Source organism: Manacus candei, unplaced genomic scaffold (genome assembly GCF_025592945.1).
Source record: "Manacus candei isolate 608988 ecotype Guabito, Panama unplaced genomic scaffold, ASM2559294v1 h1tg000014l, whole genome shotgun sequence".
Taxonomy (NCBI): domain Eukaryota; kingdom Metazoa; phylum Chordata; class Aves; order Passeriformes; family Pipridae; genus Manacus; species Manacus candei.
This window is the reverse complement of record NW_026138062.1, coordinates 4,680,750-4,707,420: the sequence shown is the minus strand read 5'-3', so window position 1 is coordinate 4,707,420 and position 26,671 is coordinate 4,680,750. Positions and strand designations below refer to the sequence as shown.

Sequence of the window (26,671 nt, the reverse complement as noted above, 5' to 3'; positions counted from 1 at the left end):
CTGGGTCTTGTCTTATTATATTAATAAGCCACAAAGATACCAAGTCTGGCTCCTGATTTTAATTTTTGTGATAAAATTTCTCTTTCTTGGCTTTTTTTTTTTCCTGTTAATGATTTTCTTCAATTATGCTTTTATTCAGTTTTGGTAGATATATTAATTAATTCAAAACAATCAATAAAATTATAAATACAGAAACTCTTCCCACACTCTTAATTAGATGTTAAAAACTTCCATCTTTAACTGTAACCCTGACTTTACTTAAAACAGCAGACTATATACAATACAAAGGGTTAGTACATGGGACAACTATTTATGCTACTCAATTTATGATGCTTTTCTAAAACACAGCTAGGTTTAAGCATCATTCTACCTTTTCCTACTGGTATGGATATTAATAAATTAGAGGAAGGTGAAACAGACATATTTGTCAAGTAAGGCAGAAAGAGCCAAAAGGACAAGGCAAACAATGTGGAAGAGAGGAGAGAGAGACCGGAGAGGTCTCTAAAGGAACCAAAAGAAGTGAAATCTCTGGGCACCTCCCAGCAGAAAACAGAACTGGGAAAATCCTGCACTAAAATGCAAACACACTAGAAATTCAGATTGGATTTCTTTTTTTTTTTTCTTTCCCCAGCTGTTATGAATCTTGGAAAATTCTGTTTCCCAATTGTGAGGCACTGAATTATTTTATTATCAGGTCAGAACCAACTCAAGTACTTGTGGGGGTAGCGCTCACAGAGCCCACACGGCAACCCTGCTGGGTGACCACAGAGCCCATATGGAAGCCTCATGGGACCGCTGTCAATCAAAAGGGCAGTCTGGGAACACACCCACGCCATGCCCCCTGGAACCCCTGATCCAGCCTCTGTTTGGCTGCACCACACCTCACTCTGGCCTGGAGCCACAGAGTGGTCATTGAGCCAGAGTCCCACCTGGGACAGGTTGCCACAGGGACACATAAAACCAACAACATGTGCCCCTCTCTGATGCTCTCTCTTTCCAGGGACCTGCCACCTATCATTAGAAGCTGGACTTCCATAGGACTCTTTGGTAGTAGCTATTTAATAATCTATTTTTCTCTTATTCTCCTCTCTTCTTACTCACTCTTCTATCTTTACTCCTTTTTCTTAATCTTTTTATTTCTTTACTCTTTTAATCTCTCTTTTTACTTAATATTCTGGGTAACTTAAAACTGGTGGGTTGGATTTTGTTAGTTGTATGAGTTGGCATGTGCCAAGTTGGTGCTTTGTGAAATGCTTTGTCTTGGTTATATGCTACCCCTTTTAAACTTTTGACAAGATCCTTATTTTCTCCCTAAACTGATCAGTAAAAGTATCTCCTAAGAAAACGTGTGCAGCGTTTTTTCTTTAGACTATCTCAAGTTATTAAAGAACCAAAGGGTCTGCAAGAGTTTGATGAGCAAACTTTTGGAGTCTTGTATATTTTTTAAAACTAATATTCCCAGTTGAGATTGTGGCTCCATGGTCAGGTCTTACACCAAATCAGTAATTCTCACTGTATGCTGAAATATTTGAGGGACTCATCCCTAAAACAATTGCAAAGATCCTTAACCATGCCACAGACACAACTGAAAACTAAGAGATTTCTATTCTGGAGCAAGCCACTCCGCTCCACATTCCATGAAGTGTGGAAGGAAAAAAGTCTGACATTCCCCGGCTGCAAATTGAATTTACTGACATTTACCAGGCAAAGGCAATATTCCAAGAAGTCATTTTGTTGCTCAATAAATTCCCATTCCCACTCACTTTGCTCTGTAAAACCTGCCCCTACCTTGCTTCCAAATGAAATAAATCAGAATATTAGGGAAAAGTAGAGGGAGAAATTTTGTGAAGTACTACTACAGATGTGTTTTCCGGATAAAAACCATACCAATATTGAATAACTGACAGCAACTAAAGCAAAAATGAGCATGAGACAGGTTGTTGTGATAAGCTGACACGAATTCATCTGTCTGAATAACACAATTAAGAATACATCAGAAAAACACGAGTAGAAATCCCCAGACCTAGCTAAAAAATTTAGATACGGGCAAGACTGAAATGAAAAGTACCACTTTTTTTCCTCCCTTTTCAAATTTAAGTAGAAATATATCTTTTATCTTTATGTTTCTGTCCTAGCACAGCCACCAGGGTATACTTCTTACCAGCAGATAGACATAGTATAAATGAACGCTGAGCTCTGTCATCTCTCTCTCCATATGTCATGTCCCTGATCAAATATTTTTAGTTGGGAGGTTCCATTTAAAAAAAAAAAAATTTCTATATTAAAAACAAATGCTTTCATTGTTTTTGCAAAATCACCAAAATCACCTTATCCTAAGATTACATGTGGAAAATGTGGGATGAAAAAGAAAAGGAGATAGGAAAGAGTATATATATATATACAGCCTGAGTAAAAGGATGGCTTTTCCTTCTGTTAAAAATCCAGCTTTTTATTTCCTCAGGAAGGATTGTGCTTTGCCTTCACAAGTGGTATTTTTCAAAGCTCTGAGTTGAATTGTAAGTCCATAGGGTTTGGCACACGGAGCGAGTGTACACATCTGCAGAAGAAACAGGCTTTCTACATCTCATTGACGCTCCTGTCTCCAGGCTTGGGAAGAAGATACAGCTGCCTTGGGATGTGACACGCATCTGAACAGCTTCTAAATGAAGCTGTTTGTTCACATCTCTGCCAGACAGCCATGCCAAGGGGACCAGCAAGAGCATAGCATGCCAAGCCAGAGTGCACCTGCTAATCATGAAGACAGTTGTTGATGTAGGTCCTAAGGACTGTAAGTAAATATGATGTGCATCTGTGAGGGCTGAGCACTCCAGTTCTTCTCACAATGCTCTCACCAGGCACGGCCAACTGGAGCAACACAGGAAGTAGCTCCTTGGCAAGGTCTCCCCACCCTGAGCAGCCACTGACCATGGGATGGCAGGACACAGCAGTATGAAAGAAAGTAGAAGAATTTGCTGATAAAAGACAGGCTGGACTTTGGAAGTCTCTGGTAAAACTGAAAGAAAAACCCAATGAAGAATGTTTAATAAGCACTTCAGGCTCTATCTGAAATTGGTGGCAACCAGCCCAAGCAAAGCCAGTCACCAGCCTTATTGCTGACAAGAACAGCTTCTGACCATTTAATGTGCTTAGCAGTTTTTCAGTTATCTCAAGCAGAGGAGGCAACTGTGAAACTGTTACAGATATTTGAACAATAATCTCTCCACATAAACATGAAGCTGCTGAAAGATGTTTTCAAGTAAAAGGCACAGGGGGGGAAAAAAAGGCTAGTGAAACCTCAGGAGACCTTCTAAGTCAGAAGTGAAAAAATCTGGTAAGAGACAGGATGGACCAAATCCTTAGAGATGGGTGGTAGGGAAACAGGTCTGGAAGCAGCCTGGGACATAGCAAGGAAATCACACAGCAAAGGAAGCTGCAAGGGGGGGCTTTGTGGTCTCACCACTGAACATTTAAGCACTTGTCTCCCAGACATCAATCCACATAACACAATTCACTATATCCAGAAGAGACAGCTGACCTCTCTGCTACACAACCATAGAAAATCAGGAACCAAAGAAGGAGACCCATGACAGACAGAACCACAGTGCTGGAAAAAGAGCTTTTTAATCTAGCCTGTGAGAAAGCCTGAGGACAGAGATAAGGGCTGAAGACATTCCATTTGAGCTGTAGACCTAGTGACTGCCTCCTGTACTCAGGCACTCGGAAATGCTGCCAAGGGCAAAGGCTGGAGTCCAGCCGTACTTTTTTTCCATTCTGCCTGTTGAAGTTGCTCCAAGGTTCATGGATTTGTAAACAGGCCAGAGACAGCAAGGTAGTGAAAGAAGGAGAGTCGAACAGGGATGGATCATATGATGAGGAAGAGATCTGACTGCTTATTTGCTATCTAATGAATAGTTTGGTGTGTTGAGGTTTCTCACTCTCATAGTCAGATTTACTAGCTTAGTTGCTTCACTGTAAATCCCATGTGTCCTGGCACAAGGGCAAATGAAACCTTTGAAATGGCAACACCTGGTGATGGTGACATCATCATGAGTGCAGACAGATTTGTGAAGAAGATCAGGAAAGGAAAAATGAACCAAGCCTGCAGATTCTGCAGTTAGGTGAACACCTGGAGCTTTCTTCTTGCAGAGGAAACTGCTGGGGCTTTGCTCCTTGGGGTGTGCCCTGCTGGTATGGGAGCATGGTTTTGGTTCTATACAGTGCAATGGCTTATACATCACCTTAATTTGAAGCTCAGTATAGAGGTGATTTTGATGGCCAAGGTCTTTTGGCCTTTAGGAGAGGAGTTGAATGACCCCTCACAGGAAGAAGCTGCTGTGTAAAAAGATGGACAGCACTGGTACCATTTCTTCTGGCCACTCAGGTCTTGGAAAGCCCAGTTTCAGCAAAAAGCTCTGGAAAATTAATATCTGCTGTGTCTCACTGAAGCAGAGCAGGAGCATAGACGTAGCTTTGTTCATAACCTAACTTTGTGCAGGTAGCTGCACGCAGGGCACTTCACTGGCTGCATGCATTGCGTAATGCACCACAGCTGGTACTTCAGGAAACCAAGTTTCCTTCCCCATAGCCATCAGCCTGTATGCCTGGTTCTGTAAGTGTATACCTTCACTACTAAATTTAGCTGATACTCTTTCAATCTGCTTCTCTTCTTTCTCTTTTCTCTCATCACATGCACAGGCAGGTGTCTATCCCAAAAGAAAGTCAGTAATGGTATTGCAACTTCCAATTTTACTGTAGTAGCCATGAGACATGGTTGCTTTAGACCACTTCTTTCCTAAAACAGAGGCAGAATTGGAACAGATTCCATTTCAAGCATTTAGCTAAACAGCCAGCAGTGAGATTTAATTTAATTCAGAAAACAGGTTCTCACTAATTCCTTAAGAGTATTTTCATGATAATCATTCTCACAAAGGCACAGGTCATGACTGACAGATGATGTGGCTGTCACCAGCTTACTATGCTGTCAAAAAATTAGACACCTAACCTACTAGGTGACTCAGAAAGCATTAGCTGCTCATGGATCCAGTACAGCCAATTGAGAGACCAATTAACTAGTGACTAGAGAGCATTAAACTACTCAGAAAGATAATTTACACAAAAGCCCTACATGCAAAGCTGAAAGCTGCATTGGTCTAGCTAACAAAAAGCACGAGAAAGAGATGTTTTTGAACACTTCTCTTCCAGAGCTCAAACATCTCATTCACAGTTGTTACATGCTCCTGTGTGATTCAGAGCCTTTTCTCAGAGGAAAGCAGCAATTCAGTAGGAATTATTTTAAAGGGGTGCAGGGAGGTGATGGTTACATCCATCTCACCTTGAAGTCATTGAGCAGTGCACCTCCCATCTGTCAGCAAAGCATCTTGCATAAAACACAACCGTAAAGAAGGATGTGCTGATCCCTCATCCTTTCTCCCTGGGCTGGGCTGTCTGATTGTTTAGTTTTGAATGTGAGAGGAAAAAGTGAAGAGCAGACGTGGTCCATGGGCACCAGACGAGGTTATGCTTTGCACTGATTTGCAGGATAAAAATCCCAGTGTGTACTGGTCTCTGTGGAGATTGGGGATTATGTGTTTTCAGCATTCTTTCCCTCAGTTTAGGAGTCTATGGGAGCCTTTGAGCATCCCTCTTCATCCCACCGCAGGAGTAATAGCCTCAGGACAATTCATGAAACAAGACATGGCAGGTATTTACTAACACCTGCATAAACCAGCAACAAACAATGCCTCTTCTGTAGTTTGGGATCAATGGAACATTAAAACATGTAAAATCAACCTTTACAATCAAACTTGTTGCAAGATTTCCTCCATCCATTCTTTAAAGTGTCTTTGCTCAACTTCCTTTCTTTTTAAGCATTTCATATAAAGTTTGCCTGTGCTTCCTCCATTCATGAAGGGAACAACTTTCCTTGCTTGCTAGACCAATACTGTACTTTTGTAAAAGAGAGAAAAAGCTTTCTGGTGTCACCATGTAATTTTCCAGTAAGCCACGAGAGGGCAGGTTGTGCTCTCAATACAGCTGCAGATTTTTATAAGCAGCTGTTAAAACCAGTCACAGTTTTAAAGCCCGAATTACTAAACTAAGGGCCAGCCAGTGGAAAAAGGAATGCACGGGTCTTTGACCCTAATATTTTTTAAGTGCATAGTATCAGTCTAATGCCCTCATTGCTTTTCTTCTGGAAAGAAAAATACCTTTCCACTCAATTTACAAGAGAGAGCAGAACAACTCTGCTTTACCCACCAGCTCTTAGGCAAAATCTGTTACAACAAGTTAGCTACTGTGCTACATTTTTGACATTTCTCCCCCCTTTCTTTCCTTCCTCTTTCCTTTCCTCCACTGCCACTGTGGGGCGGTTTGCCAGGCAAACCCTTGGGACAGCACTGTGCAAACCTGCAAGGTGATGAAGCTAGTCAATCACCCTGTGACCCCAAGGAAAAGCCTCATTCACCCTTGGAAATAACAGCCTAGTGTGCATGCTAAACTTTGGCATTCCTATCCCATGAAGGACAGAAATGTGTCAATCTCCATCCAACGGCATCTCTCTAAATTAATATTTAGCATGAACTGGTGTGTGTTCTGGGCTGTTCACCCTGGAGAAGAGAAGGCTCTAGGGAGATCTTATTGCAGTCTTTCAATACATAAAGGGGGCTTATAAGAAAGATGGGGACAAAATTTTTAGCAGGGCCTCTTGTGATAGGACAAGGGATAATGGTTTCAAACTAAAAGAGGGTAGATTTAGACTAGATATAAGGAATAAATTTGTTACAATGAGGATGGTGAAACATTGGAACAAGTTGCCCAGAGAGGTGGTGGATGCCCTATCTCTATAAACTTTCAAGGTCAGGTTGAATGTGGCTCTGAGCAACCTGTTGTAGTTGAAGATGTCCCCATTGATTTCAGTAGAGTTGGACTAGATGATCTGAACCCAAATTCTTCTGTGATTCTATGTGAAGACCCATAGTCTTGTAGTGATGGAAAACAGCTGACATCTCCTTCAGAAAGGCACATGGAGGTCTCAGACCCAGCTACAATCTGACACTGATCGGGGTCCAACTGATGTGACACGTGTACACCAGGTCTCTGGAGACCTCATCTGATGTCCTCAGCACCACGTAACACTGGTTCCTAAACAGTAAAATACCCCAAAAGGCAGCCTGGGTTGGTAGCTAAGTTACTGGGCTGAGCTGCTGTATGAAAAGTGCTTCAACCTTTGACATCTTGGGCATAAGCCAGGAACAAGTGCACTGGAATCCCCCAAAACAGCAGAAATGGCACCACATTGTTGTCCGCCTGACGCAGCAAGGGCTATCTGAGTGGATGGTGAGCAAATAATAATTTTTTTTTACCCAAAAAGTCCACATTTTAGAGATAAGTTTTGTGAGTTCCACATATTCAAAACCTGCTGACATCTTTCTAGTTTGCATAGGTAGTATTGAGCAGGCCTAGAAGAAATACCACAAACTGTTACTAACTGAATTTTTTTTATTCAAGGCTACAAAAGCAACGTTTTTGTAAGACTCAGGACTTCACAATACACAAAGTCTGAACACCCCATTAATGTAATATATAAAGCACCAAAGCTGACAAAATATGTCCAGGACTTCATTTGCTGTATAAAAAACCTGTCTCAAGATAAAATAGAAAACCACCCAAATGTGGTTCAAACCTATGTCTAAATAAAGAAATATAGGGAATATATAAAAGAATGTTTAAGATGGGGTCTAGTGAGTGCCATATCCAAACCTAATTCCCCACCTGCAGACCTGGGTAACTCAAGCTGTCTCAGTTTCGTTACCTTGAGTCCTGGGTCCCAGAAGGTAAAACACGAGGTAAAACATGAGTGCACATGCAGGTGTCAGAAAACTCCTGCTCTTATATTTTAGGAGAATTTGAGTTTCAGACTTTGCCTACTGTTAACATCAGCTTGATTGAAAATAATATATAGAATTGATCATGTTTCTGAAATAAACTGTAACCAGGGGGTTCCTATAGTATTTTGTCAAACTGCAGGAGACATTTTGAAACTTAAAAAAAAAGACTGTGTTACTCAGAATATTTATTGATAACAGTAAAATAATATGTTATTAAAATATATATGTAGAGTTAATAACTTTCAGCACATCTTAATGCTCCTAAATGAAATCAAGAACACATTGAGGTGAAAAATTATCTTGATTATTCAAGTTTCTGCTATTTGGATTCTTAGCTGTCTTGATCTAAATCTATAGAGGATGACTTACAAGTGTCACACACTCCAGATAACATTTAGTAGTGAGCAAAATCTAACTTGTCTTGGGCTTTGCTCATATGTACCCAGAGACCTCACACATTACAATTCACAAGATAACAAGAAAAACCTGAATGAGAACAATTTAGTCAGCTGCCAAAGGAGTGTGTGATAAAGTCTCAGCTAAGATCTCAGTAAGTCAGTCAAGGTCACTTTCTACAAGAATAAGCAAAGACACAAAGCGAGGGCACTAGGCCTCTCCCATGTACTTTTTGGGGCTGAAGCTCACATTCATGAGTGGTTCAAAACCTCTTCTCTGCCTTCGGTGCTGGAAAAGCACAAGCAGCAGTACAAGCACCGTCAGAGCTATAAGTGCTCCTCCTATTGTGGATCCAACCATGACAGCCCAGGCTTGGGTTTCTTCAAGGGAACCTGCAAATATGAAATGACTGAAGTGAGGAAAGCCCATTATTTAATTTTCCAAATTACGTGGAAGAAATAATATTTCCCACAACCTGATAACTATGATTACTTGTGCAGCTTAGTGACCCACAGGCCACAGGGGATGCTGGTAATGCACCATGTAACCGAGATACATACTAGGGTTGGAGATGTTTCCTGCCTGAGAAGTCTAGAGCTGAATTTAAATTTCAACATTTTATACAAATTAAAGTGTTGGCAATGGGAAAGATTGGCAGTGATAAGATAAAAAAAACATTCTTTCATCTAATTTGGCCAAAATTATGAATTATTTAAGCAATTCTTTCTACAATGACTTTCCAAGAAAGCTGCTTCCAAGCTATTTTGGTCAATAGAAAACCCTCAAATTTTCCTGTAGACAACAAAGCAGCTTATTGTCAAACTTTTAACTGAAAACACTAATTAGTGTGGTTCTGCTGACCAGCTCCAGATCATATCTGCTGATTTTGAACCACTTCTAAGGAACCACTGTCTTCTAAGATAATATTGTCCATTCCAATAATAACACTGCTCTACTTGGCTGGATTTCTATGTTTTTATTTATGCTTTCAGAAGCAAAAATTCCCTGCAGTCCTGTTCTGAAAAATGCTACATATACTGAGATGTAATAATTACATTTGACTAAACATTAACAAAAAGCTCTGAAGAGGACTTCAGGTATTTAGAAGTTAGCTTGACAAATCGGTTTAAGGAGACAGATGGCTCAGGGAGACATCACACTGATAATAAAAGCAACTGAAAATCTTTTGCCCCAGTCTTCAGTCTCTGTCAACAAAATAGTTGAGGGCAATCATTCCAAAATTCAGCAAGGTCACAAAATGAATTGTTTACCACTTTACCATCTTTCAAGAGCCAGCCACATAATAACATATGTTGATTTCTAATGTGATTATATAAAGTACAATTAGCAAGTTATATATTTAGATAAAAGAGAAGGGTTTAAATGTAAAAGCTTTATTGTCTAAACACAGGCCATGCACACACCCCTTCATAGAGAGCTAACAATTTATTTAGGTGGAAGATGAGAAGCAGCAGAATCACAAACTGCCCTTGTTCCTCTGGATGCCTCATGCTCAAGGGACAGCTGCATTTTCAAAGTAGGAGAAGGGTATAGTAGTCCAAAGGGAGGAAAACTTAAACTCCATAAAAGGGGAAGTTTAAATTCTCAGGAAAAATTCTAGGGATGACCCCAAGAAAAGCACGGCAAAAGCTACCATGCCTTCACAAATCAGGGGTCTCCTGCATGAATGCAGCCCAAGGACAAGGGTTTCAATCTTTTGTAGTCTATAGACCTTTAAACAGTCTCCACAGATTAAAACAGATTTTAAACCACAGGCTCCTGGGCTGAAAAAGTATTTTTCAATGACTGGCATTAGCCAGAGAAGCTCCCTGCAAGAGTGTCTGCCCTCTGATGGGTTAAAGAATCCTCTAACAACATTGGGATAAACAACATTGGGAACAGGAGTCAAAATCAACTACTCAGCCCAGAGGAGCGCTATTCACAATGCTGGAGCAGTTCCAGCTGATGTGTTTTGCAGCAAAGGAAACTAAGCATGTGCAGACTTACATGGTGAGTTGTGACTACCTGTCTTTGCTACCATATGTGTTTACTAGTGAGCAGGCAAATAGACCTGCGTGTTTTGCAAAAGGCTCCTTGTCTTATATATGCCTGTGTCATTGAAAATCTGATCTGTCTCATCACTTGGCCTGGAACAGCGTCCACACCTCTGAGGCATACCTGGCAGGTCAATGGCATAGGTGTAGCCAAGTTGCTCCGCAGTTTGGAAGAGCTCATCGTTGGTCACAGGAGGGAAAAATGGGACCATGTTGTACAGTCGGTTGTGACCGATCGGGGCCAGCTCATCAGGCCAAGCATTGTCATGGGGCTTAAAACGTTTCATCCACTCATCAAAGATGGCATCAGTAAAGGAGTGAAGAACCTGCAAATCCAGGCATGGGCACACGCATTTATTAAGCTCTCTCAGAACTCAACAACCTTTAAAACACTCTCACCTAAGGTGGCTGGAGCTTTTGAAAGAGAGAGAAGAGGATAATTTAATTTAGATGGAATTAAAGAATGGGAAACTAGGAAAGCTCAGGGGAAGACTAAACTGATCTCCTTCTTGGGACATTCTGCTGTATGCATCCTTGTTGCTGCTTGTTCATAATAAGCTGTTTCTCCAGACAGTCCTGGCATCAAATGGACAGGTTCACCTTCCCAGGTGAGGGACCACTGAGATCATTCAGGTGAATGTACCTTTCAAAATTATTTTAATCATTCTCATCTCTGAACAAGTATGGGAAGTTGCATGAAATTTGATTCCATCATGCTCATTTTAGAGTGTGCCACCAGCTCCACAGCTCCAGGTGCCCATGAATTTGATCAGCTGTTGCTCAGTGTGTTTATAGGTCTATAGTTAACTAATACAGAAAAGTTGTTTCAGAAACCTAATACAAGTGTCTGGAACAATCCAAACTGATTTCCTCATGTAAAACATGCACTTGTGTTTTTTTAATTACAACCCTGGAAAAAAACTTAGAAAATATCATATAGAAAATAATCTTGTGTATAAAATTGCAGCGTAGTGAAATAAATTTGACTGTGTAAGAAAGAAACTAATGTAGGAATTAAAGAATTATTAAGGAAATAACCTAGAGAACACTACATAAGTATTTGGACTAATTTCTCCAATAAAAGATTGCAAACTTAAAATATAGGTAAGAAAGAAACATATATGTCTAATATATAGATGTAATATACAAATAACTTATATATAATGACTGTGGTTTAATCTAACAAAAAGGAAAATAAATTTGCATGAATTTATTAGGAGAGAAACATGTATAAGCAGAGTCAACTGCTGGCTTTTTATTTGCACACTGCTGTTTGTGCTGCCCATTGCAGTGCAGCATTATACCAATGCACCGGTGAAACCACATTATTTCTATTTCCCAAGAGACCCTGATATTAGATGTGCTTCCTTTTAGCCTGTAAATTTTGACACAAAGAAACAAACTACTCAGTCTACTGCTTTAAATTAACTAGCCACACTTTCAGTTTACCTTGTTGCTGTAAAATTGTCTGATATAAGCCATTAAATTTAGATACCACGTAATGAAAGGATTCAGAGCAATGTGACTTGGAATAGCAGCTCTTCTCCCCAGAATCTTATTTTATATTTTACAAATCACCCTGAGATTTCTTTCCTTTTTTATTGACTATTATGCAGGTGTGGCAGTGTTCAAGAAAAGATAAAAGATTCCTTCTTTTCTATTAAAAGACAAATTTTTAGGGAATTAATTTTCCTTGTTCTGCAAACCTCTGGTGAGAAAGGTGCCTTTGAGCCACAACCATTGCCTGTCACGCTGGGGGTAAAAGACCTACCACAAAGATGGGATCGTTGGCAGCTGCATGAGGAAGAGCACTGGTCCCATTCAGGAAGGAGTGAGCCAAGTTATGAAGGCTCAGCATTGAGGAGTTCAAGGCTCCATCTGGTTTATCAAAGCCCTCCAGCGCATTCCTGCGGATGGGTAAAAGCACCATCAAGGAACCATATTCGGCTGACAAATGTGCTCATAAAGAAAACCAGCGACCCAGATGGCTCTAGAGGAGCTGAAGGACAAACCTGAAACTGAAACTGGAATTGCGGAAGAAGGGGGGTCTGTCGAACTCCTGCAGCGACAGGCACCTCCTGACATCCTCCATGGTGGGCAGCTGCTCACTGGAGCCCTTGGGCGGCCTCCGCTGCAGCGGCCCTTCATCACTCCCGTTGCACAGCGTGACCAGGCGGTTGTAGTCGTCCAAGCTGAGCAAGTAACAGAAAGAGGCACAAGTTAGAAGAAGGTGATGACTTGTTTGTTGGCTTTTTCTCCTGTAGTATAAGAGGCCTCAGCTCTCATGTGACAGAGCAGAGGCTGGGGACAGACACCTCCTGGCACATGTCAGTTTACCTCCTGTGGGAGATGAATTTATTGCAAGACCGTCACCATGCCATGGTTTTCTGTGGCTCTGCATCCTCTGTGGACCATCAGTCATTTGGACCAAGAGCTACCAGGCTCATTGTCCACAGAGATAGGATGCTTTTAAAAAGGGAAACCCAAACTCCGGTCATGCCTTCTACCCTCTCAAGGGTTTTAGAAGACCAGTTTTCATCAGGCAATCTGAAACAGTCTTTTCAATTTTGAACTGAGAAACTTTCACTCCTGAGTAAGGACCACTTTTTTTAACTCTTAGCAAAAAGGGAAAAAGTCCCAAACAAAGAAAACAGGAAAGTCCCACTGTGGTCTGAGCTAAGGAAATGCAATAAATGACAGAAAACAGGATTTCACTTTCCATCTCTCGTCCCCTTTAGAAGAAAAGCAACTACAACTCATTACATCCTCTTTTTTCAGGGCCTGGAGAACATCTTGCTGATACAGGTGTTGCCCAGTAGCTAATGCGGATCAAGTCCTTGATATCAGGGAGAGAAAGAGGGAAGGAGGAGGAGAAAAACACTGTAAGACTTCTGGAAAAAAGAAAAATATGTCTTATTCAATATGAAATGAAACAGCATTTTCAGAAACTCATGAAGTAAACAAAAGGTCTTTCCTGTTTAACCTTGCCAATGCAAAAGTTTAGTCATTTCAGTTTTCAAGAAAAAAACAAAGCATTATTTATCTTACAGAAAAAGTTGGGGCAAGATTTAAAGCCAACTGGTGCCTAAAGCAGGAATTTCAAGTAGCTCTTTAGGTATCCAGAGAAAGATGCTCTTCTGAAAAGGCCTGAATTTTTGGTACTTTTCTGTCTGACTGACTGCGTGCTCCCCCTGAGCTGAGAGAAGAATGATATATGGGTGTTGTAACCAACAGCATCTTATGTCACAGCGGCCCAATCCTGCACCTGAATCCCCCATCAAAGCCCTGCTCTCATACGAATCAGTATCTGCCTACAGAGAGCTGGCAGCAAGCTCCTGGCTGGCTCTGTGCTGTTTTTCATGTGAAATCTCAGACACTTCGAAGTCAATCCTCAAACTGCACAAAATGTATCAGGGTTAAGGTCTCACCTAATAGAAGGAAACAGATTTTTTAGCCTATCTCCAGCTTTGTATGCGCCAAAACAGTTTTCTGTTTCTGCTGCTGAGATCGGTTGGAGGTATATTACAGAGAAGCAACACACAGGCACAAAATCTATCTTTTTTAGAAAGATACTTGCCAAAGTGTAAACTCTTCAGACCTTTGCAGCCATAAATTGGCTGAATCAACTAAAATTCTGTACCAGAAGTATCATTTTTAAAAAATATACTTCCATAATACCAGGTGAGAAAGTTTATACAGCACATCTACGCATAAACTGACAGTGATTCCCAGTTTTAAATAAGACGTCTTGGCTCTTTTCCTGCTGCTCACTCACACTGAGAGAGCAGCCCATGCTGTGAATGCTGAATGAAAGCAAGGATTGGTCAGCATGCAAGCTTGCCCTAGATATTTTCATACCTGTTACAAACTACTTGCCAACGGGAGAACCTGGAGCTCAGGTTGATCAGCCCTGGGTCATCAGGCCGCGATGCTCCAAAGAGCTGGTCCGTGCAGATGTCACACTCATTTCTACCCGTGGCAAAGTTCCAGTAAGGCAGCGCAAAGGAGTCGTTGCCCATCAGTCGCTGCAATGGACAGAAACACATTAGCAGGGAATAACCTTCAAAGGAAAGAGAAAGAAAGGGATGCCTTCAAGCTGTTCACTGGGTATTCAGCGGATATTTCACTGTATATTCTGCTTTTAATTCTGCATTTTAACTACATGCATTTCACAGTGCTGCTCCAACTCCTTTCAAAAGATTGGGGCGTTAAATCAGTCTAAGCAAAGTCATTGTCACTAGTTTCCCTACTGTGGGACTGCACTTCTTCTGGCCACGTTAGGATTTCTGCCAACTCAGAGACCAGGCAGAAGAGCAGAAGCAGAGATGAATTGAGCCTTAAGCAACTAAGAGGCTTTCTGAGTGATGTAAGTGGGTAATCGGTAAAATTGTGCATGTGGTTGGCTTTCGTTCCAGAAAGGCTAGCCCTGGGGAGGAATCTGAACTGGTATTAATAGGGGAGTACAGTGCATTTGCTTGTGCTTGCTTGTTAGATACGATTTCACACAAACAAGATCCTGCAGCTAATTTAATAGCAACCATTTTCATAATGAAGATCGGCAAGGCTGAAATACAGTAACATTGCCAATGCAGATGTCATGCAAATGGAAATGAGTTAATGCTTCTGTAACTGACCATCAGGCATGTTAACATATATATCTTTAAAAAGATGTATTGATAAATATATGTATGTATTAATTGTATAATATGGCACATTTAAAGGGAGTGATATTTAGAGCTAGTTTCGTTGGGATGACATCTTCAACATCAGCAGACAATATCTGTTACCAAGTTTTACATTAAAGTGTCACTTTGATTTTGTTAATATATACTATTATTTTACATCTTCTGTCCTCATTTGTGAATGAAGGGAAAAAATCTCTGTGATAACCTTCACATCATTGTTCACAGTGAGAAACTGTTCAGTCCTCCGTATCCTGAAAGCCCTAATTTCACTCAAAACAGAAAAAAGGATCAGTGAGCAAATACTTCTGGGACTTCGGGTAAGAAACTATCCTAGGAAATAGCTTACCCTTGGCTGGCTCAACAAAGTCACATAGCAAAAGGGAGAAGCCACACCAGGAAAGGGAAAAGCTGTTCAGCTAACCTGCAGGTCTCTCTCCAGCAACAGCAAATGGTACCTATGCCAAGTGACAAAGGCAGGTCCTTGATGGGAGAAATCAATACCTTTGAAGGGGCGGCCAGGACCTACAAAGGAAAGATAAAATAGTCATTTAGGAACCAAATGAGGCTTGAGAGAAAGACAGCACCTTCTTTTATTGCCTGGAGTGGAGTTAAACAAGGACTTTCAGCTCAGTATCTTTGAAAAGAATGCACACATAAGAAGTAACATCACTTACTTGGAACAAGTGAAACAAACTCCTCTGGGGATATTTCTTCAGTGTTTCTCAAAATTTCACATTCCCTACAACATTGGGTATTGTGAAGATTTCTTCTCGCTTTAGTGGATTTTGATTTTAAGAAGCAGTTTTACTTTCTCAAACTCTAGCTCTTTGCTAATATGTACCACATTATCTCATTCTATTGCTCAGCTGCAGGACTTACACCATGTATCTATCAAGAGAATCTCAGCATTTTCCATAACATGGTAACAATAATTCAACATTCTTTGCCAATTTTCTTTAAATTTTGCTTGTTATTTTTGCATTGTATTTTGCTGTTACACAAGAACTAAGATACCCAAATGTGAGAGGCTTCAAACCACATATGGATTTTTTTATCACTGCAGCAAGCTTCAACCCACATATGTATTTATTTACCATTGCAGCAGCACTAGAAGTTGCCTCTTTCCCTTTCCATATGACTGTCCTGTCCCCTGAAGGACCTTTGCTTTCACTAGGGCAGAGACTGCTTCCTTCAGCCCTGCAAAATGGAACCATGTGAGAAGGACAAACTGAATGAAACCCACTGCAGAGTAGCAGACACCCTCCAGCAAGGAGATAGATATGGGTTGTTCAGCTTGCACAGAGGACTGCCAGGTAGAAAAGCCATACTGGTTGATGTCTCCTCCTGCAAGAAGTAGGCTTGGTGAAATGGGGCTGGTATAGGTACTCCTGTCTAGAAAAGCAATCAGGACTAGGAATCTGGATTTGGGAGAAAGCATGGGATTATATACTCAAACCTCTAACCTAGGTTGGTTTTAAAAGCTGACTGTGGTTAGTCAGGCAAATCCCATCCTTAGTGACTTGCTGAAGACCACAGAAAGCAGTAGCACTCTGGTCCCAAATATCTGTGCATGGTCTGTGCCTTCAACACTGTAGAGCCCCTTTACCACTGCCACTGCAAGCACTGCCTTGTCCTGTGGACTAGAAACATCTTTTTGAAGTCAGTCACTGCCTGACCACACTTCAGTTCACTCAATGGTGAATACTGTGCACTGCCCCCCTGCCAGATGGAAGATGCACCAGGGATTGCAACTGGTGTGCTCCAGCTGCCACAAGGTAGGGGACCGGACCACAGCAGGTCCAAAGGACATCTCCCTTGACTATGGATGACCACCAGCTTCTCACCACTAACTGTTTTACTCCACAGTGCTGCGCCTACTACTGGGACTCACTGCTCAATGAGGTAGCACAGCTGTGTTAAGCGTATACCTTTGTTCGGCAGTGATACTCATCAGCCTTTCCTTTACCTGCAGAGCCCATTGGATAAAAAAAGCACTAACCCATTAGCGTGTCTCTGACTGAGTAGTAATGAAGCCAAACAAAGTAGTTATAAATACTACAATTGGCAATCTGCGGTTCCTCTCCGGTTGGACCAAGCAGACTTCTCCAGTGCTGAGTTGCAATTACGTAGTCCGGGTGAATGGTTGTCTTTGCACGGTCTAGAGCATCGAAGAACTGCTCTCTCTCCTCTGCTGTCAGGGAGTGGACATTCTTCCTGACAACTGCTGGCTTCCTCGTGTTGCATTCAGGGCCAGTCCAGCCAAACTTGCAGTCACCACAGTTATAGCCACCAAAGTTTCCTGGATCAAGAGGGTACAAGCAGTCATGACATTAAGAATCAGGGAAAACTAACAGTGAAATGCAGAAGAATTAAGATTTAGCACTCTTTTCCCCCAGAGATGCCAGTTCCTGGAAGGGACAGGAGCTGAGCAGATTGGCAGCTTTGCCAATTGCCTAACCAGAAGGATGGCTGGCTCGATTCCCAGAGCCACAGCAGGGCCAAGAATCACACACAGTCAGATGGGGATGTGAAACGCTGCGTAATGGGCTTGATGCCCTGAGGTGCTCAGAGCTCTCCAAAGCCTTCAGGCACGTGAGAAGTCTCAGTGAATAGACAGCTGAGCAATTGAGGTTAAGACCATGATGAAGTGCTTTTCTGGATTGGCTCTCAAGTACTCCTGTTCTTCAAGGATCAAACCAAAAACAGGGTCAGTTCACATGGATCATTAAGTAGAGAAGAAAATCCCCAAACAAAACAGTTCTCTTAAGGACAAAACTTAGGAGAAATTAGCACCTCTTAACAGTGTATCACAAACCAGGACAAGCACCAGGGGTGCTGTTGGTCATGCTTTAAGCATTATTAAATGGTGCTGCAATAACAGCCTGAGAAACACTGCACAACTATCGTTTCCTGCTGGCATTATTCCTAAGGCAAGTTATCAGGTCCGCTCTAGGCTATTAGGTCAGACCCTCCGATGTGATGGAAGAGTCCAGGAAAGCAGAGTTTGCTTTAAGCGTGGTCTCTTGCACACTGTGGCAGACAGCTGGCAGCAGCAGAAAGGCCCTGCTGCAGCTTAATACCCCATTGGTGAGGGAAACCGGGAACAACCGACCATTCCTGCAGTGGACACCTCCCTCCTGCCTGCATTGCCGGTAGGCTGCTGGCATATAAATGGTGTAGGACAGTGGGCATTGCTGCCAGGGGAAGGGGGAAGCAGAATGGCAACCACGTGTCCTCTGGGATCTCCACTCCATTCTCAAAAATCTGCACTGAGACTCCTTAACCCCACCCCACCCCTCCAACTCCCTGTACACACTCACTCCGCAACAACCATGCCAATCATTTTACAAAATGCAAGAAAATCTCACTGCTTACCACACATATCACTGCTGCTAGATCCAGGACAGGGTTCTGGCTAACATGGGGATGGGGAAGTGTCTTATGAAACGTTCCTGGATAGACAAATGTCCCTAGGCTGTAGGCTTGAGTCTATGAGCACAACAACAGTTAACACTAAAGTAAGATTTCAGATTGTCAGGGGCTACAGAACTTATTACCAAATTCAAAGATGCACGAGGATACAAGGGATGTTACCAAGAAGACTCTGTAACTCATGGCTGCCTCTTAGGGTAAGGGCTACCGAACTCTAAACATTTGTGACAGACTTCTGTGAGACCTACCAAGATGATATGAGGACTCCTAAATGTGGTTTTGTACAGCTTATTATTATTTCGGGGGCCCTGAGGTCTGTAAGTTTACATGCTACCATGAAGCTTAGGACCAGTGCTAAGGTTGGGGACCACAAGCACGAAGACTTCAACAAAGTTTTGGATCATGCACAACTTGATGGCATACCATGGGGACAGTTTCCAGGTATATGGCTTACATTTGGTGCCAATGCAAGTAGGAGCAGTCAGGTTCAGCTGCCATGTTCCATCTAGGGCAGAAGGCACTTGAAGCCACAGGTCTGCATTGGTTTAGAAGGATGAATACATACACCAGTAAAAGCAAGAAGGTTATAGTTTTATGAAAGAAAGAAGATTGTATGGATATGTTATTATGATGAGGGCAGAGATGGCAGGGGAAATAACATGGAAGGTTGATTTGATCACAATATCCTGAGGATCCCATTAGAACAGCATTATTACTGTTATCTATTTAGTGTACTCCACTGTCTGTGTACTTGCTCATTCTTCACGGCTCAGCCTAGCAGTTAAGGCCCATCACATACTGTACATACTGTACTGACCAGATGACAAATATCAGGAATATCTTGTAACACTGCCAATTAGGCCATGTATATTGTTCAAGTTTCAGTCATGGACCATGAACTTCTGGAAAGCATCTGTTGATGCCTCACACTCGAAGGTACACTTCAATCCTTTTTAAGAGAAGAAAGAAAAAGCAAGAATTAACCATAAAAAGATCTGTCGACAGCCTCTTTCGAGATTGGTAGTAACACTTGCAGTCATTTAAAGGACCCCTCTTCTCACGGTGCTGGATAAGCATCATACAGCACTATCAGAACCAAAGTCAGTGCAGGACCAGGTTTGTCCTGTCTGGTCTTAGTACCAGAACCAGTCACTTGTTGAGGCTCTGATGGTGCCTATTCCTCTTTCAGTCCGGGCCCTTTGAATCTATGCAGGTCTTGATGCCTGAAATCATTTTATCAGACAATATCTGTATTTTAGGTATACTCTATGTGCCTCCTCAGTCTCTGAAAAAACATTTGCAAAAGCCTGAAACACTGAAGCATCTACATGGGAAAAAACCTTTTCTCCACCTGTGTGGCATTTGGAGCCAGGTGGACAGATGACTTCTCACCTGTTTCCCTTGGGTAGGTGATAATTATTTCCAATTGATGCTCTGCAGGATTTTCTCCCTTAACCACCCAATCTATGAAGGAATCCAAGGGGTCCATTCTCTTCATCGCTTCCCCTGACACTTTTCAATGTGACCTGAGCTTTTACTGAGTAAGTAGGAGGACTGTAGAGGAGACTGGCAAACAGGAGGAGATGATTTCCAGGGAAAGTGTTATTTCACAGTGCAATATTTCTGCTGATTGTGTTGAACATGTTTGTGCCATCCTTGGGTCTATTTTGCAATGTTCTATTGTCAGAAACACACATAATAGCAACACTTTATGATATCAAAACTTGCTTTTCGTCATTTTCTTTCAACAGACTCCTTGCATCCCCGGATTGTTGTTATGCAGCAGCTGAAATGGCAAGAAGCTGATGAAGGTCTGTGAGATTTCCTATAATGGAAACAGGAATGACTGCAGTAATCAGACCTAGGTTTTTTTATGTCCCACCCAAACCACTTTTGCAGTATTTGTTTCTAAAGCACTCTACCAGGCCACTGGTCTGGAAATGATCCATTGCGGTTTTCAGAAAATTTATTTACCGCCTTGTGGACTTCCCACATGACAATACTGTGAAATGTATGTCCTATTACAGCTTAACTTCCATGTCTGCTATGTTGGTGATGGTGGACTTCAATAGTACAGCTCTAGGAGAGCAGGATATAGCACCCAGTAGATACTTTCAGTAAGGCAGTTAGACCCATTCCAGATCATTTTGCACACAGAAACCATAGGAACACGCAAGGATTTACGCCCTAGCATTTTTTCACCTTCAGTGACTAACGCATAGCAACTCAGTGTACTACCTTCCCGAGGCTATGCCAGGGACAACAGAGATTATTATCATCTCCTGTGGTTCCCAGAGAATACACTGTTGGAGGTCATTCTGGTGCCCAGGCAGGAGATGATGTCACTGTTGGATGCTCCTGGCTTGTTCCCCTGTTTCCAGGAATGACCATTGTACTGCTGCTGGCCAAAAAAAAAATCGTCTGGGATGTCTTCTCCACTAGTCCTTTTGTCTGGATATGGGATAACATGCTTTGGGTGGGGCCTGTCTTCTTCTGTGACTAATCTTACCAACATTCATGGTGCTCTGTCTCAGTGAAGTTGGATGAATCTCACTGTTTCTGTAGACACTGTGGCCATGCTACTTGTCCCATTGGGTCAGTCCATGGGCATGGCACTGAGACAAATGCACTTCTTATGACGTGACCCTTGATATGTGTTTATACACATCATTTGTTTATACTAACACCGGTCATTACATACCACTGCAGCTGCTTCTCAAACCCAGAGATTGCCTGAGATCATGGATTTTTCTGCCTCTTAGGGGTCATAACATGTGGTTGGCCTCCAGACACCAAACATAACACAAATTAGTAAGTCCATCAAGTCAGTGTCTTTTCTTCAGTAAAAATGAACCTACTCAACACTCACCATCTTCTGCCTTGTTTCATTGTATCAAGATGAAACCTGAGCAGCTGCCACACCTCTTCCTTCCACAGGGACCAGCTTAATACGCTTCATTTATCAGATGAGGAGAAAGGACTCCTTTTCAGATTTCTTCAGCCATTGCATTAAAACAGGAGTTACATTAGATTTGAAATACCAGCACACTGCAGGTGGGATAAGGATTCCTACCATGTGAGACAAATGGCTAACTCTCCTCTCTTCTAGCTCTTCATTTAGACACCCTGATAGTCTGTAGGATGTGGAAGATCTGTACCTACTACAGGATTTAATGGGATCATCAAGGTATGGCTATTATTTAGTACTATCCCACAGGCATATTCTCCTACAATAAGTAATTTAAGTGTATTTTATAACTACTTCAGAAGCTCAATTTTATCTCATGGGATGGTCATCATATCAGCTACATGGCTTAACTGGCAATAATCAGCACATGCCCCCATGTAAACCTTAGAAAGTGGCAGCAGAAGAAAAGAATTATAATTATGTTTAACTCCTCAGTGAACTCAAACGTCATTGTTTAATCACTAGCACAATCTGTACTAGCAACCACATGACTGACTGCAGTGGTTTTTCACAATAGTCTTCTGTCTTGAGTTTTTAAAGTGCTATACCAGATATGTATCTGTAAAATGTTATCATCCAGAACTCAAAATAGCATTTAGTTCATAAGTCTTCTAAAATAATTTTCTTCTAAATTAAATTTATCGCACTGAAAAAACGCTTTGTTGTCTAACTAGCTACAAGTCTCAATATTCAAGGTTAGACTAGTGTATCCAACACCCTGTCTAATTCAACACGTACATCTTATTGAAAAACAAATTACCAAAGTCTCCTTCACACAGTCTGCACACTGTCAGGATCTGACATCAGGTCATTTCAGTTTAAGAATTCAAATAAATTGAATTAATATTAGGTGCACCCAAACCAATTGTAGAAGACATTCAATTAATTCAAAACTGAAAATAGACAGGAACTAACAGCTCTTTGCTACCTTCCAACTACATTAATGGTATAATCTCATATTTTTTATAGAGATTATATTTTTGCTGCAACCAACACACTGAGTGAAACATGCAGCAAGAAACATCCTGACAACAGATTTGCAGCTGTCTATTTGACCATGCCCCTTGGTACAAAAAATGGGAAGCAAAGCTGGATCTTTCTGTTGTACTAATCTTATTCCATTTTTCCCCAGTTAAAGAAAGACTAATGCATATTATCTGCTGAAGCCTAGAAATGGAAAAAAATTAATATGATCCCATAACCATTATCAATATTTGCATTTGGGTTCTTTTTATTTTTCTTTTCCTTTTTCTTTTCCTTTTCCTTTTTTCTTTTTCTTTTTCTTTTTCTTTTTCTTTTTCTTTTTCTTTTTCTTTTTCTTTTTCTTTTTTTTCTTTTTCTTTTTCTTTTTCTTTTTCTTTTTCTTTTTCTTTTTCTTTTTTTTCTTTTTCTTTTTCTTTTTCTTTTTCTTTTTCTTTTTCTTTTTCTTTTTCTTTTTCTTTTTCTTTTCCTTTTCCTTTTTCGTTTTCTTTTTCTTTTTCTTTTTCTTTTTCTTTTTCTTTTTCTTTTTCTTTTTCTTTTTTTTCTTTTTCTTTTTCTTTTTCTTTTTCTTTTTCTTTTTCTTTTTCTTTTTCTTTTTTTTCTTTTTCTTTTTCTTTTTCTTTTTCTTTTTCTTTTTCTTTTTCTTTTCCTTTTCCTTTTTCTTTTTCGTTTTCTTTTTCTTTTTCTTTTTCTTTTCCTTTTCCTTTTTCTTTTTCTTTTTCTTTTCCTTTTCCTTTTTCTTTTTCGTTTTCTTTTTCTTTTTCTTTTTCTTTTTCTTTTCCTTTTCCTTTTTCTTTTTCTTTTTCTTTTTCTTTTTCTTTTTCTTTTCCTTTCCTTCCCTTCCCTTCCCTTTTTGCTTTTTTATAAATATTTATCATCTAGAATTGGATGGATATGATTTTAAGACTTTTTCCCTCAGTGAACAGCTTCAACGAATGGACAAATTTTCATTGTTCCTTTCTCCTTAGAGAAGTTTTTAGCAGAAAGCTCAAATTGACTAATTTATTGCGAAAACTTCAGAAACCCCCTTTTGGAAAATCCTGGCCCTGTTCCTCATAGCTCCTTCAGGTTTCCAACCATACAGCCATCAGTTATATGACATGTTTAAATGGTACTGTCTAATCAAAGAATCAGCTACATGGTAGCTGGAGTTCCCATAGGTTATAATTTACACAATGTCTAAACTCTAAATTAAACACTGCCAAAATGGCACTGGAACACTACCATTTTTACTCCTAAAGTGCTAGAAAGAGCCTTGGAGAGGCTGGAGTTTGCATAGTCTAGGAACCATTTCAAAGAGGCAGTTTGCAGATAATATACTTTAATAGTAGAGATGTGCACTGTTCCATGTCCCTTTGAATGAGCATATTTAATTTATCTTACTTAGGTACCATATGTTACCTACCATTATGTTACATAGGTACCATGGCACTGGATGCCTAATAAATACCACATGTCACATCACTTAAAACTCTGGTGTGCGGACAGTCAACCAGTGTATAAAACTGAATGGGAAAAAAAATACAAAAAAACTCTAATAGACACAGAGCCACAATTACCAGCATTGTAAAAGCATCAGATCTTCTTAGCATTATCCTAGAAATGCCTTTGCATACAGCATCAAGCAGAGTACAGCCCAGGAAAACTTTCTGAAAATCATCCTTAAGGATGCCTTCCACCTTAATGTTTTATCACTGGTATATTTAGTTTTAAAAACTGCAAGGAGAAAGCGGAATCCAAGTGAAATAAAAATACAGCAGGAGAACCCAAATTGAAAGAGCCAAGGAGAGCAGACAGTTCAGCAGAAGTAAGGCTGAATGAAAGAACACTACATTCTGCTCACGCATCTTGAGATTCAGTCCTGCAAATATCAAATACCATCCCTATCTCTCCTTGGATAAGGAAATTAATGTCTGCCTATGCATGTCTGTCTCCACTGCTCTTCACTTCCAGGTTTTCATGTCCTAATTACTTTAACTGTATAAATATGGGTGTATGCCCATGTGCTTTAGTCAGAATTCTTCTGACTCAGGGTTTGTGTCTGTATGTGATACCTGACTTAAGTTTTGGAGGTATATAAGAACCTTTAAAAAGGAAAAAACCTGCATCATTTTTTTTTTGTAAAGCATCTGGAAAAGTCCTTCCACATTTGTATTTCAAGCATTTGAAATCCAGTCAAAGGAAGAGATAAAAGCTGATTTATATTCTAAAGTCTGTTGTTATTGTTTTTGGAAGTTTCGGTAATGCCATGTACCAGTTTAAGTCATCTGCCACTACCACTCTGTTTCCAGTCGATAAGAGCATTGGAAAACTTAACCTTTTGGGTTGAAATTTTCTGCAGTGCTGCCTTCTCAGATTGATCTGGGCTTTTCTCATAGTGAGAGCCAAGATATATTTTAGACTAAAGAGTTCAGCTATTTCTAAGAATCAAGCTGAAGGAAAGCAGTCTATTCTTCTCATGTTGGAAAATTCAAACAATTTTATGTTTTCAACAAGAAATCCCAGGCTTCATTTGAAATCTGCTTAGCAAGTGACTTCAATGCCTGGGATGTGCCTTTTGCCCAACTCCTAGTGTCATCTCCTGCCAGCCCTGCACAGCACTCTGGACTGAGTCTGCAGTTTCTGCTCATTTTAACTCTCCTTCGACCAGGGCTGTTGCTGAGAAAAGTCTTATCACCTTATCCTGCCCTGACCTCACCTTCTTACCCCCTCCCTCCTGCCAGCACTAGTGAAGTGGTCTTATTAAAACTTTATTCCAGATCCATTTCACCTCCAGCATGCAAACATAGGAGCCCATGTGAAGTCACCAGTGAGAAGGAGCAGCTGGAGATGGGGAGGAAAAGGATGGGATGGCCTCTTTGGTGGTTATATAGACACATTTTGGATCAGTGTAAGTTGTAGACTTAGTTAACAACCCTGGGAAACACCCTGTCCAGACATCCAGACATTTTCAGTGCACAGGGCTATATTGTGCTGCAAAGTACTACTCCATGAGGAATAAATCTCTGATCAATGCACACTGATCCATGTTCACTGCATAATTAGCAGTGACAGAGGTTTGAATGCAGCGCTGGAAGGTCCAAAACCTTGTGGAGAAAGGTGATGGGTGGCTACAGGGACACCTCCAGGGCCAAAGAGGAAAACATAAGAGAAAACACTTCTTTGACCCTGCTACTCTGAAAAAAGTGCTGATAGTATCATAAACATGGCAGATTTTTTAGGAAATTAATAATATTTGAAGTCTTCTTGATGCCTTATGCCATCAGAGATGTTTCTTGCCTTTGGAGCAAGGTTAGGAGGCGTATCCATCCCCATTCCCTCCCTCCAGCACCCATCTCACCTGTGCACCGACAGCTATGGTTGAAGAACTTGAGGGGCCACCGTTCCCGGTCATCCACGTTTTGAAGGGTGTAGGGGCCACTCCAGGGCTGACTGTCTGCCTGCACCCCCTCACACCGTCCCCTGCCCTGCAGGGACCCACAGATATTGCCTGGCTCCGTCCCCAAGGCTGGGCAGCAGCGCTTCAAGCGAAGGGCTTCCACCGTCATGCAGACACGAGGAAACTGTGCCTGTGCGGGACAGCAGCAGCTCAAGTAGCCCAGCCCAGCCCAGAACAGCCACCTCAGGATGCCCATTACAGGTGGGTGCAGGTCCTGCCTTTCCACTGGACCTGAGTGAGCGGAGCAGGGATATCTCTGCCGTGGGACAACCTGGCCTTGCCACAGCAACATGCCCTAGCCAACCAGGGTAATCCCTCTCACTGCTGAGGATGCTGGTTTGGGGGGTTTGCTTAATCCCAGTCTCTTAATTGCCTTGAATGCAGTTCAAAAGGTGCTTTGACTCTGTGGTGCCTGCCCAGCAGCCACGGCTTTGAGCAGGATTTATATAGAAGCTGGGAGAAGCCCTCATTAGAGGGATTAGCACGGCATAAATCCTCGTGTTTTGCACATGACATCAAGGGCAGAAAAGATGCCAGTGTGAAAGTAAGTTCTGTAGACTCTGGCGGCTTGTCAGGAGAATGAATGCCTCAGATTTATTTTGCCATGTCTTTTATGAGCTTTGAGAAATTGACAGTCTTGTTTTAGTTGAGGTGGCTGGATAAACACGTTTATTCTTTTAATCAAAACCCTGTAAACAGAAATAAATAGAAAAGGAAACCTCTTTTCTTTAAGTTTGTTCACTGCAAGATAATACTTTCCACTAAAGCAGCCACAATAGAAAACTAACTGGAAGTGCAGAGGATATAGGTGCCTCATTAACAAAAATTAA

At 41.3% G+C, this 26,671-nt stretch overlaps 1 protein-coding gene across 1 annotated transcript; it reads right to left on the bottom strand.

Annotated features, from left to right (window-relative positions):
* Window positions 1–8,058: 8,058 nt before the first annotated feature.
* On the bottom strand, window positions 8,059–26,223 carry DCT (dopachrome tautomerase). The gene is made up of 8 exons (XM_051779730.1): window positions 25,743–26,223; window positions 17,021–17,320; window positions 15,443–15,543; window positions 14,195–14,361; window positions 12,349–12,528; window positions 12,108–12,243; window positions 10,461–10,662; window positions 8,059–8,674 (listed from the first exon to the last, which is right to left on the bottom strand). Exons 1-8 carry the CDS (start codon window positions 26,131–26,133, stop codon window positions 8,493–8,495), a joined length of 1,659 nt encoding a protein of 552 aa, XP_051635690.1. The 5' UTR covers window positions 26,134–26,223; the 3' UTR covers window positions 8,059–8,492.
* Between the last annotated feature and the right edge of the window lie 448 nt (window positions 26,224–26,671).

Bases quoted from the DNA above. Each gene is read 5' to 3' on its own strand.
- DCT (XM_051779730.1), bottom strand. From the start codon at position 26,133: ATGTTGCTGTGGCAAGGCCAGGTTGTCCCACGGCAGAGATATCCCTGC. The intron at 15,544-17,020 runs GTTAGTGCTTTT...TTTCCTTTGTAG, and splicing joins AGTCAGAGACACGCTAATGG to GTCCTGGCCGCCCCTTCAAA. The intron at 12,244-12,348 runs GTTTGTCCTTCA...ACCCATCCGCAG, and splicing joins AATTCCAGTTTCAGTTTCAG to GAATGCGCTGGAGGGCTTTG.